Source organism: Bufo gargarizans, chromosome 6, assembly GCF_014858855.1.
Source record: "Bufo gargarizans isolate SCDJY-AF-19 chromosome 6, ASM1485885v1, whole genome shotgun sequence".
Lineage (NCBI taxonomy): Eukaryota > Metazoa > Chordata > Amphibia > Anura > Bufonidae > Bufo > Bufo gargarizans.
Window position 1 is genome coordinate 70,593,517 of NC_058085.1, and position 20,245 is coordinate 70,613,761.

Below are 20,245 nucleotides of genomic sequence, written 5' to 3' on the forward strand. Positions count from 1 at the left end.
CTCGCTACTTCTGCTGCGCCGCCCGCGTGACTCTCGCTACTTCTGCTGCGCCGCCCGCGTGACTCTCGCTACTTCTGCTGCGCCGCCCGCGTGACTCTCGCTACTTCTGCTGCGCCGCCCGCGTGACTCTCGCTACTTCTGCTGCGCCGCCCGCGTGACACACTTATTTTTCTGAACAAAGGGAAGTTAAAGAAAAGTAAGATGGTCCTGGTTGCATTGTGTACATTGACGGTTTAGTTGGTGCCATGCAGCACGTTCTTGCAAACCCCGGACTCGCTGTCCTGAGGATTTTCATTTTGTAGCAGCAGAAAACCTGTCTAATGGCCCTTGTCAGAGATTAGTGAAGCAGGTCGCTCACCTCAATTAATTCCAATCCATTGTGTGGCTTGCTGACTTCCGGATCATCTCTCTGCCACCGCCTTGCGCAGGCCACCCATTAATCGGCTCTGCTTCCATTCTGCGTCTCGGCTGACATTATAAACCTTTCCATAAATTCCGCCGCATGCATAAACTATTTGTAATCCTAGCATTGTGCTCCCCTCCGTCCATGACATGCCGATTCCCAGCGCATGAATAAAACCGCCTGCAGGAATAGGAGGTCACACAGCCGCGGCGCCTCCAGGGAGCTCGGAAGAAGTATTACAAATGTGATCCTGACACAAACTGAAGCATATTGCAGCCAGCACCTCCTAAGATGTGTGGTTCGGTAGCAAATCGAAAAGGAAGCTGTTGTGGTTGTAGGGGTTGCACGTTTTTGCTAATCGGGCAAATAACAAAGCACCGTATATATGAAATACTATATGTAAGGATCCACGAAGCCAAGCTGCACCTCATCTTAGAACTGTATGTTGTGCTGGAAATCTAAGACGGCACAGTCGGGCACTGATGGCACAGATTGGGCGACTAATTATGGGCATGCCCCCATTGACAAGGAGAATGGTGACACCCACTTGTTTTAGGATTTCCTAGGATGAATAATAGAGTAACATCACAATGCCAAAACAGTTCTCAGAACTTTGATCTAAACTGTTATTTTATGGGACAGATATGTCAGGAGAGCGGACAGGTAAACCAGGGGCGTACACAGGACTGTGGTTGGTGGAACCGTGACCATACAAACACTTTTGGGGGAGATTGATCAGACTGGTGTAAAGTAGATCTGGCTCAGTTGTCCATAGCAACCAATCGGATTCCAAATTTTTACATTTTTCACAGCTCCTTTGGAAAAGGAAAGGTGGAATGTGATTGGTTGTTATGGGTTCTACTTTACACCAGTTTGATTAATATCCCCTTTTATACCCTATACTATGTCTTAAAGGTGTCGGAGTTAATAAAAGAAAAAATAAGGTAGGGAAGCTAAAATAAAATGTTATAAATCTGGCCCTCCATTTTACTGCTGCCATACGATCAGAGCGGCAGCACTGGACGGGGTCTGGGTGGTGAGAATGTTATGGGCATGTTAAGGGCATCAGTCGCCACATACCACTATCTCAAAGGGTCAGCAGCTGTCCATCCGCCCCATGATTTCTCTGGCATCTCCATATGTTGCATCAATTCTCTGGAAAAAAAAAAAAAGTTTAACAATTTTTTTTTTTTTTAATATGCAAGTTACTCACTAAGTGCAACAAGGGAGGTGCTTTTGCACCCGGAGGCTAAGTCTCGCAGGATCTTGTTCTGTACATGCGCAGCAAAGGGGCAGAGATTGCCCATCCGTTTACTGTGCATGTACAGAGCACGATCCTGTGAGACTTCTGGGGCTGCCTGTTCTGTCCAGCATAGCGGTGAGGGCGTGGCATAGAACGCAGGGAGGGGGGAGCCTCTGGGTGCAACAGCACCGCTCTCATTGCACCTAGGGTGTCATTTGCATATTATACAAAACATAATTATAATTTATTTTGAGAATTGGTGGAACATAGAGAGGCCAGAGACATCATGAGGCGGATGGTATGTGGTGACAGATGCCTTTTAAGGCTGTGTTCACATCAGGTTTTTGCTCCCCGTACAGTGACATCCCTCTCTATACGGTTCCACTTTAAAAACATATGCGTTTATACTTTTTTGCCGCGGCCTGCAGGATGGATAAGTGTCGCATCCTTTGCTTTTGCTTCCAGCCTATATGTTAAACGTGATGTGAACACTGCCCAATACCTTCTCAGCCCTTTTTATTCTGGGCAGCAGAAGGGGTTCTGTAGAGCTTGGATATCTCCGTGCCGCGGCGCTGCCTGTGGGGTCCGCCTGTGCGGCTGGTGCGCTGCGATAACCCTACTTATTGCTTTGGTTGTCCCAAGACACGCTGTGACATTGAAGTAGAGCGGCCTATGTGGCCGTGGATATTTGATGCGTCGTTTAGCCTCTTGAGAACTGGACATATTCCGCAGCTGTCCCCAAGGGGGCGCACAATCTAAGTTTATAGGCTGCTGGGGTAAATTTACACGTAGCGATGTGTTGCTGACATTTTTGCGGCTGTCCTGTTGCTCTGACCAGGGGTTGCGGATTGTGCTTCCGCCAGGTGTGACCTGTATACGTGTGTCATTTATACATTTACTGTGCTCATTTAAAGGGGTTGGTCCATCCCTAATGCTAAATTAAAGGTGGTGTGTCATGAAATTGTATTTTTTCAAACCGGCACCTGGATCTGAATAATTTTCTAATTGCATGCAATTAAAAATTTAGTACAGCCACGGAGTTATCCAATAAAATGGATCTGTACAGCGCCACCTGCTGTTTGCTCTTTTCCTTTTTTTTTTTTTTTTTTTTTTTTTTTTTTTTGTCTGTCTCGATGAGCCGGTTGACCATGCCCTGTTTAGTCTTCAGCTGCCACCCATGACCCAACATATGTCCTGCAATATGAAGCTGTGGCAGTTACAGGGATGGAGCGGCAGCAGAAAGGACGCGCCCGTTGAGCTGCCAGGCTGAAGATAATCTAGCAGAGCAATCGGATCAGTGAATGTGGAAATGTACGGATCCGTGTGAGGCACAGGGCTGGTTCCAGCTATGTTAGAAAGTAATTGTCACTTACTATAGGAAGTCTGATTTTCATTCTTTACACCAATCATGGCATAGCCCCTTTAAAGGGGTTGTCCGATGCCCAATAAGCACTGCGTATAGAAGAATGGCAGTGACTGGGATGTCTGTGTCTAATGGGGGTAGTAGTAAGAAGATATAAACAGCGGAGTGCTCCTTTAAGACCTGCAGTTGCCCTGCAATATGTCATACTGGATTCTTCTGCCACAACTATTCCGCCTCCTCCAATATGTTTCCTTCATAGGCGCAGTGATGGACGGTGTGTGGGAGCTGTCTGACCGATGTATTTATTACTCAGTGTACTTGTGAGGAATGTTCTATCGGGACTAAATATAGAAGTTTATCAGTCGGTCACACCCCTGCATGGCCGGCTAGGAGGAACAGCTGTTAGGACAAGTGGTCTGTCCTGAACAAACCTCCGGAAATCGCCATGTGCTAAGATTCACGTACAGAGAGCCTAATGGGCATGGCACTTAGGACGGATCAGAGTGTGGCGGGTTTCTGAAACTGCGTAGGGCTGTGTTCACATCACGTTTTCTATCTGTGTTTGGCGTGTGCCATGTGAAAATCCCTGACGTGCGCTAAACGTGTCCATACATTTACATTAGTCAGATGTCCTTCTGGCCATATAGATCAGTATACTGCATATGGAGGGCGCTACTCCGTCCAGTGAAAACTGTGCGCGACAGAGGACCTGTCCCCTCTCCTGACATGTACGATTTAGTAACTACTTGCATTCCCCATGTAACGCCAATTCTCGAACATCTAATACTCCGACTCGATTTGGCGCTTTTCCTCTATTATTCCTTCTCGGTCCCTGTGCCTCGCATGGATCCAGAGATCTCCACATTCACTGCTCCAATCCTTCTGGCTGGCCGCTTAGGGGTTGCGTCCTTTCTGAGAGGCGTCTCACTTCAGCAAGTACAAGGCACTTACTAATGTATTGTGATGGTCCATATTGCCTCCTTTGCTGGCGTTTTTTTCCTGTAGCGTGCAAGCACGACCACTGCTGCTGGATTACAAGGTGGTCGTAGCCCCTGGAAAACGAGCAGTGTATAGCGTGATGGAAAGTTCGGTGAACCGTCTGAATCGAATTTTTAAAACTAGTCGTAACCCCTGGATACATATGGTGTGTAATGTGATGGAAAAATGAATCCAGCCAGCAAAGGAAGCAATATGGACAATCGCCATACATTAGTATATGACATTTGCTGAAGTGAGACTACCCCTTTTAATGGTGCGCAGCCCCTTTAAGTAGTCATGTCAGGATGTAAGTTGGGCGTTCAGTTGTGATTACAAAGGTTTTCTTTTTCTTTTAGCGAAATATGAAATTCACGCTCCCTGAGGATGCCCGCGTTATGCTTCCTTTAAACTTCTTGGCTCCCCCGCCTACCTCCCCCTTTATTTCCTTGCCACCAGCGTACGGTATGGGTTTCCAGCTGACATGAAAAGAAAACTAATATTAAAAGGCTTTTTTTTTTTTTTGGGCGGCTTACGGCGCCTGAATGCTGTGCTTGTTATTAGCTGTATACAAACCCATCCAGAAAATAATTCACGACGAGACGTCCACTAGACTCGCTCACGTTTTTTAGATGAGGGCTGTGCCCCCTATTGTCTCTTTTTCCGAAATCCCTATACAGATCGGATGTGGAACGACGTAAATGTCCTCAGTTGTGCGCCGCCGCCTGCCTAATCTCTTCCAGCGGGCTTCTGTCAGGTCGTACCGGTGCAGTGTGTGTATAAAGGCAGTGACTCGGGGGTCAGTCACACGTTGCGCTCCCCGCCGTTATTCTGTAGCTTGTGTAATTAGCAGGCTCAACGTTTAGGTAGGCCCCGGTGACGGAGAGCGCGGCGTCCTCCCGCTGTTCTATCGGAGGCCGCGCGGCCCTGGGATGCTTTCAGCTGCTGAGCGGGCACTGTCCTGTAATGACCGCTTGGGAGATTAATGGTGGCGCTCCCTCTCTTTATTCCCGCAAATGAGCTTAAAGGTGCACAGGGAAATTAGCGTCTGAGAATCCATTTCTTCTAGGAATCTCTTCATATTAGGAAGCATTTCACAGGCTTCTCCAGGGACTCGTTAATGTGAATTTAATCTCCTCCGCGGCTCGGGCCTCTGTCCGTGGTATCATTCTGCTGACGGATTTTTTTTAATTATCCTTTTGTATGGGGAAATTTTTATAATTTATTTTTTTTTTTATAAAAAGCAATATGCTGACGAATGGGTAATTCAATAGACGAAATACAAGTGGAAATAATAAAATTGTATTATAGCCATACATCACTGGGAAATGTCAGCGTTAGCGCGTACAAAAAGCGTACTAGTGCGTCTATGTGTGTATACTGTATGGTTAAATAGATCAAGTAGGATCTGATAGGTGCCGGATTATCTGGTCAAATCCTCTGCGAGATTAAAGGGGTTTCTGGGATTCCTATACCGATGGCTTAGGCTACTTTCACACCTGCGGCAGAGTGATCCGGCAAGCAGTTCCGTCCGGCAAAACGTATGCCAACTGATGGCATTTGTAAGACTGATCAGGATCCTGATCAGTCAGAAAAATGCATTGAAATGCCGGATCCAGTGTCATCTGGAAAAACGGATCCGGCGTTTATCTTTTTTCACTTTTTTTTTTTTTGGTCTGCGCAGACCGGAAGGACAGATCCCCAGATCTGGCACTAATACATTCCTATGGAAAAAAAATACCGGATCCGGCATTCAGGCAAGTCTTCCGTTTTTTTTTTTTTTTTCTTTGGCCGGAGATAAAACGGTAGCATGCTGCGGTTTTATCTTTTTGCCTGATCAGTCAAAATGACTGAACTGAAGACATCCTGAACGGATCGCTCTCCATTCAGAATGCATGGGGATATGCCTGATCAGTTGTTTTCCGGTATAGAGCCCCTAGGACGGAACTCTATGCCGGAAAAGAAAAACGCAAGCGTGAAAGTACCCTTAGGATAGGTCCTCAATATCTGATCAGCGGGGGTGTCCCTGCTGATGAGCTGTTAGAGGCTGCACATCTCCGGTGCCTCGCTGGGGCCTCTTCCCTGGTCTTTAGTCACATGGACGATGTGCTGCTCAGTCCTGTTCAATGGGCCTGGGCTGCAATACCAAGCACAGCCACTGTGCAGTGCATGGCGCTGTGAGCTCTGCAGGCACTTTAAACAGCTGATCGACAGGGGTGCTGGGTGTCGGACCCTCCAAAATCTGATATTGATGACCGGTCCTGAGGATAGGTCATCAGTATAGGGAGCGTGGAAAACCCCTTTAAGGGATGTATTGTAAGTAAATATATATATATAATATATATATATAATATATATATATATATATATATATATATATATATATATATATATATATATTTATTTTATTTTTTTATTTATATTCATATATTCCCTGGATCAATGACCCATCTCCATGAATCTAGTAGACATTACCTACAGGATCTTTACTTTCAGGTCATCTAGGCCCTTCTAGAACATGTACAATGAGTTGACCATCACCACCTCCTCTGGTGGAGAGCTCCAGTCACTGCTTTTACGGGACTTTCACACGGTGAATTACGGCGCAGGCAGTTTCGCCAAAAACCCACAGAGGGCCGCGTCCTCTCTGCCTCCTATACTTCTCAATGGGAAACAGTGCTGAGGATTGCAGAGCGGCGGCTTAAAGGGGTTCTCCGGCCTGTGGAGTAAAGATTATTGGTGACATACTTGCCTTCCACAGTGCAGCCGTTCCTGAGATCTGCCTCCTGGTCATGTGGTCCCTCCAGATGGATTTTATGTTCTTCCGGGCGAAGTCTGTCTCCTTGTTTCCCGGTCTCCTCTTCCTGCCTTGAGCAGGAGACGGAACGCCATGAATGACGTCACCGCCTCCTGCAAAAGAAAACTCAGACCGTCCTCGCTCACCTCGCACGCGCACTATGCTGAATGCTAATGCGCATGCGTGGGATTGCCGTCTGTATCGTACAGGCTTCTATGTGAAGCCTGTACTGACTCCTGCACAGCGCGATGTAAACGCTGTGCAGGAGTGACAGCATAGCGATCAGCCGCAGAGGCAAAAAAATGAATCAATAAATGTCAGCCAGAGCCCCGTTCGGGCAGGTGAGGGTGGCAACGTCCTCTGGTTGTTAGGAGACTGGTCTGTCAATGGAGGGAACACGTGTGGCGCGGACACTCCGGAGACAGCAGGGCCAGACTGCCGGCTGCCGCCTCCCTGCCCGCCCGGTGCATGCCCAGCTGCAGCCCTGCCTGGAGCCGCCGGGAGCTTTCTATCACCAGAGCTGTTGTCTGCACCCCTCCTGCCAAGGGTTAACCCTGTGCATCCTCAGCCCTGCAAGGGTTAATCGTCATCCCTGTCGCATCCTCCCTGGAGTTGGCGCAGGATCCTGCTTAATTCTCAGGAGGGCTCCTCACCCTTGTGCTTTGGATTGCTCTCCTGGATTTAGGAGTGTTGAAGTTTTCGGGGACCCCCCTCCGGATGAGGAGGGGGTCTGGATCCTGGGCGGATCTGCCTGGTCCTGGGCGCAGTCACCGCTGCCTATTGTCTGCCTGCTATAGACGGCGTCTGCGGTGCTCTGCTCCAGGGCTGCCTGAGAGTCGGGGCCACACAGGACGGGGGCCCCAACACTGCAGGGGGGGAATCTGAGATTTACTAAGGCTTTGTTATGTACTTGTGGAGGTGGATGGACAGATAGATTACATAGATGATAGATAGATAGATAGATAGCTGTCATTGTTATGGAGGCACTGTGGAGCTCACTGTTAAGGGGGGCACTGTGGAGCTCACTGTTAAGGGGGCACTGTGGAGCTCACTGTTAAGGGGGGCACTGTGGAGCTCACTGTTAAGGGGGGCACTGTGGAGCTCACTGTAATGGGTGCTCAGTATAAGCGATGGGGTTCGTGCACAGAACCGTATCCGTTTTGCGGTCTGCAAGTTGAGGATCCACTAAATAAGGTTACTGTCTGTGTGCGATTTTGACATTTTGTAGTCCCATTCTATGGGTTTTAGATCTGCATTATGAGGACCAGAATAAGACATGTTCTTCTTTCGCAGAACTGACATACGGAAGTGGAAAGCACACGGACGTCATCAGTAAAGACAGAACCTATAATGGGGGCGGAGGCGGAGATCCGGCGGCAGCACAGCAGCGCACGGCGAGAGGCAGCCGGACTAAAAGTATGACATGCAGAACGACGTGAACTAGCGGCAGGACGGATCCTACAGGCTGTTCACCCGCCGGAACAGCCCGGTGGTCTCCCCTGTCGCTAATGTGAAAGTACCCTTCAGTAGGCTCTGTATCGGGCACACATACATGTTAGGATTAGATACAGATGTGTCTGGATGTGCTTGCCAATTCGAGCTATTTATTACACTCTGGAGATGGTGAGGACAGAGCCTGCAGACGGTCAGTGATGGGATTAGATACAGAGCTCAGCAGGCTGTATCACACAGGATAGGATTAGATACACATGTGAGGGCAGAGCCTGTGGACGGTCAGTGATGGGATTAGATACAGAGCTCAGCAGGCTGTATCACACAGGATAGGATTAGATACACATGTGAGGGCAGAGCCTGCAGACGGTCAGTGATGGGATTAGATACATGGCTCAGCAGGCTGTATCACACAGGATAGGATTAGATACACATGTGAGGGCAGAGCCTGCAGACGGTCAGTGATGGGATTAGATACACAGCTCAGCAGGCTGTATCACACAGGATAGGATTAGATACACATGTGAGGGCAGAGCCTGCAGACGGTCAGTGATGGGATTAGATACACAGCTCAGCAGGCTGTATCACACAGGATAGGATTAGATACACATGTGAGGGCAGAGCCTGTGGACGGTCAGTGATGGGATTAGATACACAGCTCAGCAGGCTGTATCACACAGGATAGGATTAGATACACATGTGAGGGCAAAGCCTGTGGATGGTCAGTGATGGGATTAGATACACAGCTCAGCAGGCTGTATCACACAGGATAGGATTAGATACACATGTGAGGGCAGAGCCTATGGACCGTCAGTGATGGGATTAGATACAGAGCTCAGCAGGCTATATCACACAGGATAGGATTAGATACACATGTGAGGGCAGAGCCTGTGGACGGTCAGTGATGGGACTAGATACACAGCTCAGCAGGCTGTATCACACAGGATAGGATTAGATACACATGTGAGGGCAGAGCCTGTGGACGGTCAGTGATGGGATTAGATACACAGCTCAGCAGGCTGTATCACACAGGATAAGATTAGATACACATGTGAGGGCAGAGCCTGCAGATGGTCAGTGATGGGATTAGATACACAGCTCAGCAGGCTGTATCACACAGGATAGGATTAGATACACATGTGAGGGCAGAGCCTGTGGACGGTCAGTGATGGGATTAGATACACAGCTCAGCAGGCTGTATCACACAGGATAAGATTAGATACACATGTGAGGGCAGAGCCTGTGGACGGTCAGTTATGGGATTAGATACAGAGCTCAGCAGGCTGTATCACACAGGATAAGATTAGATACACATGTGAGGGCAGAGCCTGTGGACGGTCAGTTATGGGATTAGATACAGAGCTCAGCAGGCTGTATCACACAGGATAAGATTAGATACACATGTGAGGGCAGAGCCTGTGGACGGTCAGTGATAGGATTAGATACATGGCTCAGCAGGCTGTATCACACAGGATAGGACTAGATACACATGTGAGGGCAGAGCCTGCAGACGGTCAGTGATGGGATTAGATACAGAGCTCAGCAGGCTGTATCACACAGGATAGGATTAGATACACATGTGAGGGCAGAGCCTGCAGACGGTCAGTGATGGGATTTAGACACTGGGTGAGAAGTAGATTCATGTCTGGGTGTAGAAAGCTGGACACAGGAGTTATATGTGTAGCTGCTGCAGGCAGAGCAGTGTGGGGGCGTGGCCAGCCTGTGACTCATCACTGTGCAGTGCAGCCAGGCTGGTGTGTCAATAAAGTTATGTATTCAACAAAACAAGACAGGAAGAAAGTAAACAGATCTGCCTCAAAGAAGCCAATACATTCTAGCCTTCACACAGGAGATTCTGAAGCACAAACAGGGGAAGAAAAGTACAAAAATGAAAACCGGGTATTGGGGGCGTATGTATGTGTGTTAGGAGCACAAAAACTGAATTTTGATTTTGGGACCGGACAACCTTTTTTTTTTTTAAAGGGTTTCTATCACCTCGTTTTGACATAATTGGCTATCGGACACTAGCGATCCGCTAGTGTCTGCTCTCCCAAACAATGCTATTGTAATACCTTTGTGTGCAGCTGTTTGCCTAAAAAACAAACTTTTATTGCTATGCTAATGAGCCTCTAGGTGCTATGGGGGCATCTTTTCAGCACCTAGAGGCTCGGTCTACCTTCACAAAATGCCGCCCAGCGCGTCTCTCCAGCCCGCCCATCTCCTCTGGAATGCGATCCTCCCTCTGAGCCAGCGGACTAATTCTTGCGTGCGCGTCTGTATTCGGCGCAGTGACTGTCTGACCGCTCCCTGCGCCGGCATCTCAAGTGCGCCTGCACCATCTGTTCCTCGGAGCACTCTGATGTAACCAGCGCAGGCCGACTCGCACGGCGCAGGCGCGAGAATTGGTCCGCTGGCTCAGAGGGAGGATCGCATTCCAGAGAAGATGGGAGGGCTGGAGGGACGCGCTGGACGGCATTTTGTGTGAGTAGACCGAGCCTCTAGGTGCTGAAAAGACGCCCCCATAGCACCTAGAGGCTCATTAGCATAGCAATAAAAGTTCGTTTTTTAGGCAAACGGCTGCACACAAAGGTGATAGAAACCCTTTAAAGGGAACCTGTCACCTCAAAAATGCATCTACACCCGCCAGCACTCGTAGTAGCCCGCAGCCTGTTAATAATCATATGTTTTATCCTGTTGTCTGATGTTGCGCAAGTAAAAAAAAAAAACGCAGTTTTATTCTCCATCAACGCTATAGTTTCGGCCAGATTGACGTCAAGGGGACAGCCCCTTAACCGTCCCCTCTTGCCTGAGAGTGACAGCCTGCAGTGCGGCCGTGATTCCACAAGTCTCGCGCATGTGAATTGCGCTGCTGAAACCTGGCTAACAGCGGCAGCAGATGGGATAGCACATTACTACAGAGCGCGTGCGCAAGCCTTGCGGAATCGCGGCCGCACTGCAGGCTGTCAATCTCATGCAAGAGGGGACGGTTAGGGGGCATGGTTACCTTGACTTAAAGCAAGGAGGCCGCTGTCCCCTTGACTTCAAGCTGGCTGGAACTATAGCGCTGATGGAGAATAAAACTGCGTTTTTGTTTTTTGTTTTTAACTCTGTACCTGATGGACAGCGTACTGTCCGAAACGCGTTGTTAGGAATTCTGGTACCAGCTACGATCCGGATTCGGTAACGAATCTGGAATAGTGACGTCACTATCTGCTCGTGAGTGCGCGGAGTACTAGTTGTAGAAACGGCATCGTGTCACCGGCCGGGGCACGCACCGTGAAACAGATAACCCCTACCAAGTACCCGGTATCACCTTCAACTACAGTCTACAGGAGCAAGCAGCCACGGAACGAGCATTGGGAGACGGGTACGGCAGTTCCTTCTTAGGAGGTTTGGCAGCATTCAGCCAACTAGTCTGTGACTGCTCCAGTGGGTAGTAAGTGTACCGTAGTGGATTGGGGTAAGCGCAACCGCGCTTGATATTGATATAGAATTTTCACTTTGACATTTGATAGCGGTTTGGGCGATTCCGCTGTGGCACTGCAGCTATCGATATAGAGGGGAGAGCAAGCACCAGGGCTATTACTTTTAATTATACATTTTTATTTTCATGGGGAAATCGTAACCTTGTGTCAGTGTGACTGTAATGAGATGTTAGTATTTAGCTGCTCGTCTGGGGCGATTTTCACACCTAGAAGAAAGCAGTCAGAATGACTTAGCAGGTGCGAGCAGCATCCAGTAAAAAACTGCTGTCCGCTTCTTCCAGTCAGCCATTATTGGGACTTGAGAGGTCCTAGTAAAGGATGTAAGGGCAGCTTAGCTAGAACCATGGATCCAGAGATCTCCCCATTCATTGCTCTGCTAGATTTATGCTGAAAGCTCAAGGGGAGCGTCCTTTCTGCTGCAGCTGAAGGGGGTGTGTCCATGCTAGTCCTATCACAGCTCAGGGGGCAGTTGAAGGATGAAACGGAGCATGTGCGGCCATCTCACTGAAGGCCCAGATGAGTGTTACCAGTTGGGGGCTGTCCCTGCACAGTCTGACACTGTAAGTACTGATTGGGTACTATCCGACTGTGCAGGGGCACACTCCTGTGTGGTAAGACCCAGTTGGACCTTCATTGTAAATTGCTAGCCATTGATTCAGGAATAAAAGGAATAAGAGAGGAAGGGCGCATCGTAGAGTCATGAGAATAGAGGCTCCAGAATTGTTATTACATGGGGAATCCAAGTAGTTACTAAAACCGACATGTCAGGAGAGGGGACAGGTCCTCTTTAGGGGTTATCTGGTAATTAATATTGATGACCTATCCTCAGGTCAGCAGGAGTTTGACACCCGTGACCCCCCATCAAATCAGCTATTAGAAGAGGCTGTGACCTGTTCCTAGGCCATGTGATGTCTCTGTACATTGGTCACATGGCTTAGTTAGATCTGTGCCCCATTGAAGTCAATGGGGCTGAGCTGCAATACCAAGCACAGCCACTATACAATGTACGGCGCTGTGCTTGGAAAGCTGCTGAGTGCAGGTTGTGCTTACCAGATCTGCGAACGCAAGGGGTGCCTGAAACAGTTTATTGGCGGGATTGCCCAGACTCGGATCCCCGCCAATGTGAGTCCAGTGGGCGGTCCTGCTAAGGCTCCATTTAGATGTCCATAAAATGGGTCCGCGTCCGTCCCGGAATTATCCAGAACGGGTGCGGGACCCATTAATTCTCTATGGGGCCGGAAGAGTCTGCTCTCTGCATCCGTATTTCCGGAGCACGGCCCCGATCTTCCAGTCCGCAGCTCCGCAAGAAAATAGAGCATGTCCTATTGCGGACAGCGGACAAGAATAGGCATTTCTATGGTGCTGCCAGCTGGGTGTATTCCGGATCCGCAATGCACTTCGGACGTCTGAATGGAGCCGAAATGATTGACAGCCTTGCCTATATGACCGTGCATAGAAAGATAGCCGTCAGTCACGGAGTGCCCAGTGATTGCTCAGCTCCTCCTGCTCTATTACCTGTAGATTGGGTAGTATTTTAATGGACAGGTTCTCATTAGAGGATGCAGCTGAGCAGGCTCTGCTGGAACAGACTGTCGAATTTACCTGCCGCAGATGTGAACCCACCATAACAGGACAAGCCTGATCCAGTTGGCCAGTGTGAATACTGGATATTGGAGACCCTCCTTGTATAAAGTTCTTATAATGGGCCCCCAGACTTAGGTTGTGTATGTTCTGAGGTATTCTTAGGCTTGTAAACCTATATGTGATGTAGCTTTTTGTACATGAGTGTATATAGCTTGTGAAAGTGTCCCTGTTGTGTCGCTTGACGTCACTTCTGGCCGACACCTTTTATATACCCCCTATTGCTGTCACCTTTTATATACCCCCTATTGCCGACACCTCTTATATACCCCCCTATTGCCGACACCTCTTATATACCCCCCTATTGCCGACACCTCTTATATACCCCCCTATTGCCGACACCTCTTATATACCCCCCTATTGCCGACACCTCTTATATACCCCCCCTATTGCCGACACCTCTTATATACCCCCCTATTGCCGACACCTCTTATATAACCCCCTATTGCCGACACCTCTTATATACCCCCCTATTGCCGACACCTCTTATATACCCCCTATTGCCGACACCTCTTATATACCCCCCTATTGCCGACACCTCTTATATACCCCCCTATTGCCGACACCTCTTATATACCCCCCTATTGCCGACACCTCTTATATACCCCCCTATTGCCGACACCTCTTATATACCCCCCTATTGCCGACACCTCTTATATACCCCCCTATTGCTGACCTTCCTCCTTTTATTTTTCTCAGTGACTGAAGAGAAGGTGTCGTTGAAACGCAGTTTCCAGCAGATTCACGAGGAGGAAGATGATTATCCCGGAAGCTATTCCCCAAGGGATCCATCGACTGGTCCTCTTCTGGTATGTCCTCCTATCTCTTCCAGCACCCTGTAGAAAGAAACCAGGGCGAGCTTATTAACCCCAGTTGCTCCCATATGTTGCTGTCTGCTCTGTCAGCAGAGACATTAGTATATCTGCCAAGTGTTTCCTCTGCGGATGCCGCCGCCGCACAAGGACATTTTCACCTCTGCCCTAATTAGGAGGGAGAATAAAGTCTCGCAATCTAGTTTCTACATTCTAGGTAAATGACGAAAACGAGGAGATGACTCTGGGTCAGTGGGATAGATGTTATCCTGACGTGCGGCAAGGCTCTGCTCATTTTGATGCAGTTTTACTGCTAAACCCCTGCACTGGGGGAGAAGTATTATTTCAGAAATTATACCATTAATTCATCACTAGTTTTGGCTATTGAAGAAAATATGTGGCTGTAGGAAACCACCAGATGAATGAGGGCCAATTGAAGTCTATGACGATGAGCAGCAAATCCTCATCCTGGTCCTAAATCAAGTACAGGGACTAAGGATACTATGTTCTCAGGAAAAGTCAGGGGCCCGGAGGTTGGATCCCCACACTTGATTTACTTTTATAGCCTGATTGGCAACTTATAAAACTAAAGAAGGGGTTCTTGTAGCACAACCATTTTAAAGCCATGGGAATGTGTCATCAGAAAATGACCCCTGTCCTACCTGGTGAGGTCTAATGTACCTGTATTAAAGGGGTTTTCCCATCTCGGGCAATGGGGACATATCGCTAGGATCTGATAGGTGCGGGTCCTACCTCTGGGAACGGAGCGGGGATGGTGATGGCTGGAGGACCCTGAGTTTTCCGGCAAGCGCTCTCCCCATAGAAGCTAACGGGAGCTCACCGCGCTTGTGCGGCTACCGCTTCCATCCATTTCTATGGAGACAGAGCTCGGCTATTTTCAGCGGTCCTGTAGAAATGAATGGAGGACGGCTGTGCATGCGCAGTGTGCCCTTCACAACCATCAGGAATCCGTCCTTGATGTAGGTGCTGGTCCCAGGGGTGGAACCCGCACCTATCAGACAATGGGGGCATATCCTAGTGACATGCTCCCGTTGTCTGAGATGGCAATACCCCTTTAAATATTCTGCCGCCCCCCTCACTAGATGATGAGTTGTCACGTGGTCTCTGGACAGAGCTGTTTCCCATCCAAGGTACAGGGGAAGGGTAGTATACACAGAAAGCTCATGCACATGGCCATATCCAATTTTTTCGACAGGCAAAAAAAGATTTTTGAAAAACGTATCTCTTCCGTACGAATTCTGTGTTTTTCTCACTCCCAGCAGTAGAAGGGCTGTTGTCATCTGCAAAAAATGGACCAGAATACGACCTGCAGTGAGATTCTCAGATCCTGCACACATCACTGAAACATTGACTTGTATGGGTGGTGTGCTAGTCATGTTAGAAACGGATAGCATGAGGAAGAAAATTCTTCTCATGTGCATGAGGCCTAAAGACTGTGAGACTTGGCCGGTCAGTAGGGTTGTAGTAATGTATGTGGCATTCATTTTCCTCCAATAACTTGTCTGGTCTGTGTATTTCCTCCCATTATTCAGTGTCTCTCGTGTATACACAAGATCTTGTGACCCACGGATGTGTGTATCACACGGTAAAGGTTTTAACTTACTGGAAACACGATCCCGACATTTAGCCCGTCAAACAAACCCCTTTCAGACATTAGAGCAGCTGAAAATAATCTAAATATGTATTTTGGCTCCTTTCGACTGTAAACAGTGTGAAGAGGCTTCTTAGTGTTGGCCGGTCATGTGGACCAGCTGTCATGTTAGATGCTAGTTCATGTTGAGATAAAGCATGTCCGTGTAGGAGGACCACCATACGCTTTGACTTCTGCCTTGTCTTAATCTGCAGCTCCCAGATAAACCTTGGGATTAAAGGGAACCTGTCGTCATCTTTATGCTAACTGTACCGAGGGCAGCTTAAAATAGTGACAGAAATGCTGATGTCAGCGGTGTGTCACTCATGAGCTAAAAGTAAGTGGTTGCTGAGAACCAGCGTCATAATCATTGCAGCCCAGGCCTTGAGACGAGTCAAATCTACCTGAGAAGAGTCATGGTTATTCCTAATCTCCTGCTCTCTCACCCATCTGCTGATGATTGGCAGTTCTCTCCTAGAGAGAAAGGGAGACAACTAGGTAGAAGACTGTCAGACATCAGCAGGTGGGCAGGAGAGCAGGACTTCATGAATAACCAGGACTCTTCTCACGTGGCCGGGACTCTTTTCCAGGCCCAGTCTGCAAGGATTGTGATGTTAGTTCTCGGCAACCACTTGCTTTTAACTTATAAATGACAGACCGCTGAAATTAACTCACCTGTCTCTACTTTATACTGCCGTTAGTATGGGCATGACTTGTTATATGGAGATCGTATACAGTGTGCAGAAAATAGATAGGAAGGAGCCCTGGAGAGTGGAGATGGTATCGGGGGTCAGGAGAGAGGAGTGTGGGAAGAGTTCTGGAGCATGCGAAGGATGAGCTATGTCTCTGGGGAGGTCCACTTGTCTACTAGGAGTTTCATGGTGGCTTATGATGGTAGCTGTCGGCTGAGAGCTTGCTTAGACGACAAATATTCCTTCCAACACCCCCATGCCACCTTGGATTGAGGGTGCATTTGTTTTGATTAAGGAGAAAGGAACAGGCCACTGACAAACACCTCTGCTGGTGGCTTGTCTCCATTAACAAAATCTCATCTCCTTTTATGTCTCTCAAGGGTTGGGTGTGTTGAAATTCTACATGCTTGATCCTTTGTATTCCTCAACGTTTGCTATTGGGTGAGAGTCGGATACCCCAATGCACATTTGATTCGAGCCCCAACAATATTAGCAGGTCTGCCCAACATTGTATGGCCACTATAAAGGGGTTTTCTGGTCTCCTGATATTGATGACCTATCTTCATGGGAATATTGAAAATACCCAAGCGAGCGTACTCGGCAATATTTGGAAGTCCCATAGTGGTGAATGGAGAGCAAGCTATATAGTGAATAGCCAAGCCAGGAGCTATTTTTAGAAGTCCCGTAGTGGTGGACGGAGGGTGGCTGCGCACGCGCAGTGCACTCTACATTTACCACTATAGGACTTCTAGAAATAGCCGAGCACTGCTCTCTGTAGACTTTTGGGGGGGGCGTTCTGAGATGGGACCCGCTCTGAGATGGGACCCGCACCTATCTGACATTGAAGGCAATATGAAATCAAATTCCCAGATGGGAATACCCCTTTAAAAGTGTAGTGGCTGTGCTGGGATGCTGCAGCACAGACCGCATTCAAGTGCACCCGGAAAACCCCTTTGAGTGTGACAGATTGCAAATGTCATTAAAAGTAACAGCTTTTCATTTCGCTGGGCGGCCTGCCACGTTTTATTTTCTGTAAAGAAGCAGGCAAATGCTTAGTGTGTTCCTTCTATATCAGCTGATGATAGATGCTCCCGCCTGTCCTCGGGGGGATACATAAACTGAGCTTGTCCAGATAGAAGAACCTTTTATTGAAGTTGTGCTGCTGCTCTTGACAACCAGATTCCAGCCTTGAAGATGAAGGCAGACGCTGCGGTTTTCACTCTGGGCCACGTCTCCATTATTAGTAGCGTACAGTTAAGAAAACGAAGCACAAAATGCGTCGTGAGAGGAAGCAAAAAGGCTAGGCTGTTCATGGAGCAGACTAATTGAAGGATAACTGAAGACCTAGCGTTCAGGGATAGAAAAAGTCATAAGGTGTGGAAAACAGAAGGCAAACGGCCCACCGAAGAGAGCCGGAGCGTCCCTCCACGGAGCGGGAACGTAGCACTTTAGTGGGAACTAACAGATGGAGTTTATGGAGCGGGAATGGAGTGAACAGAACTCTGCAAAAGCGAAGGCTTCTAATGGCGACCGTCATAAACCAGGACAATGCGGTAACGACATCCGAGACATCAAATTGATGCAGGGGAATAATAGCGGGAATAAATAACTGCCTGCCGGGCTTTTATTGGAGGAAGCAGAAACTTACACCGTCCCTGAGCGATGGGCCGAATGCGGCTTCCATCTACATAATGATTGCACTAGGGTTTTGGAGAGAGCCATGAGTAGAATATAGCAGAGAAGCTAAAAATTGGCATAAAATGGATTTTATACCGCCTGAGCGTGCAAAGTGGAAACAGAAGCTTTCTAGATATCTGGAGACGTTGCCGCTACAGATCAGGTCTCTAGGATGGGTGTATTCAGTATGTGTCAGGCATAGACATCCGAATGCCTGAGCTGATGATGATTTGTGGGGTACACTGGGACTAATAAAGTGAGATTAATTACCTGTCAAACGGAGAAATAAAAATGACTCCATGCTGCACTGAGCACAAAGCTGCCGGGTCCTGAGCTCCTGTCTGTGCCGGCCCTGTAGGCACCGCCGTCGCGTTTTACAAGCCTCCATTCTTTTATTAACTCCACTTTTTCTTTTTACCGTCGTGTTTTGTCATTTATTCCCCATCTTCAAAGTTTGATGCTAAATGTGGCCTAGGATGACCTGACCTTATTGTGGAGCTACATCTTCTGCGCTAGACAATTTGGTTTAAAGGGATCCTTTCGCTCTGCACATGCAGTCCTCTCTCTGTGGGTCACTTGCTGTAGAGCTGGAGGAGCCGGACAGATTGATGTGTAGTTTAGTGGGAAAAGATCTTGTATTTTTTAGCATTTCTATGCCTAGGAGTCCAGTGGGCGGTCCTATCGGTGATTGACAGCCTTCCCTGTATGTGCATGTAGAGATAGCTGTCGATCACTCACTTAGTAAGGCTAGTTTCCCACATGTGGTAAAGCTATCTGGCAGGCTGAGGAACAGCCGTCCGGAGTTCACTGGATTCGCCCTGGCCTTATATCTCCTTGACTATAATAGAATCCGGCGAGAGTCTGGCCGGATAAAAACTGGTGCACGCACTGGTTCATGTACAATAGATTACAGTGATGTCTGATGTGGTCCACCTGCTTAGCCCAAGTGTCTGGTTCTCATTTATTTCTCTTGGGTGGTGTCATTCTTATAATCTTACCAGCTTTGCAGTAACCAGCTGTGTCCACTACACAGTGGACGTTGCTGTTCCGGTGCCAGAGCCAGTCCACCACAGCTGCTTGACTGGGGTAGTTTGTCCGAACCACTGATCTGACATCGATACCATATGCTATGGCTATAAAGTCCAGGAGAACCCATTTAAACATAATTTTTTAAGAATTTTTGCTAATGTTTATTTTTTTCCATGTTTCTAAAAACATGCAGTTTTCACTACCACAGCTGATCCCCATAATTGGCTGATACTACCCATTTTGTAGAGATCACTTATCAGCAATCAACTCATTAGCCATTGTCACAGGCAAGATTTCAATGACTGAAACACCTCTGTATAGATGACAAAGGTTCCACCCTTCGCAATAGGGGAGCTTATCTACTCCCCCTCCCTGTACAGTGACCTCTGCAGAGGTCACACTGTCACAGAGTGTGTCCACAACACTGTACTGTACAATAGAAGGCAATGAAGATTTCCAGACAACGGGTTCCTATAATTCATGCAGTTGCTATAAAGCGTGTCTCTGAATGCTGTCAATGGCAACTTGAGCACGAGCGTGTGTGCCCCGTGCTCAAGTAGCACTCCACAATGAATGAGCACTGTCCGTGTGCATTAACTTGAAGAGACGGTCTACACCGGAAAAAAATAGGACATGTTTGGACCAAAATCCTACAGAGGCGATTCGTAGTGCTTCCGATCTGTGCCTCCGCTCCATATATTGCGGATTGCGGACCCGTTCAAGTCAATGGGTCCGCGATCCGCAAGAGACTTTCTGCACCACAAAAAAAAAATAGGATATGTTCTAATTTTTTGCTGTGTAGAGGCACGAACCAAAATCCCACAAATCTGTGCCTCCGCCCCGCACCTCTCCGTATCTTGAGGATTGCGGACCCACAGCTCCTCCTGCTCTATCACATGCTGCATTTTGATGGTGACCGGGATCCCTTTAACACACATTTACACAGAGCCTGCTTTACCAGCACACTCTTTCCGCCACCACTTCGCATCGTGTGTACATGTTTCATAGTTCACACATTTGCTCTG

At 48.2% G+C, this 20,245-nt stretch overlaps 1 protein-coding gene across 2 annotated transcripts in view; it reads left to right on the top strand.

Moving 5' to 3' along the window:
* RPRD1B (regulation of nuclear pre-mRNA domain containing 1B) overlaps positions 1–20,245 on the top strand; it is a 67,478-nt gene that overhangs the window by 37,999 nt on the left and 9,234 nt on the right. Inside the window, exons 4-5 of one of the 2 annotated variants that reach the window (XM_044296840.1) lie at positions 8,075–8,197; positions 14,059–14,168. In XM_044296840.1, coding sequence (XP_044152775.1) covers positions 8,075–8,197; positions 14,059–14,168 — 233 coding nt within the window. The remainder of the gene's footprint in view (positions 1–8,074; positions 8,198–14,058; positions 14,169–20,245) is intronic. The other variant, XM_044296841.1, reaches the window with a different exon arrangement.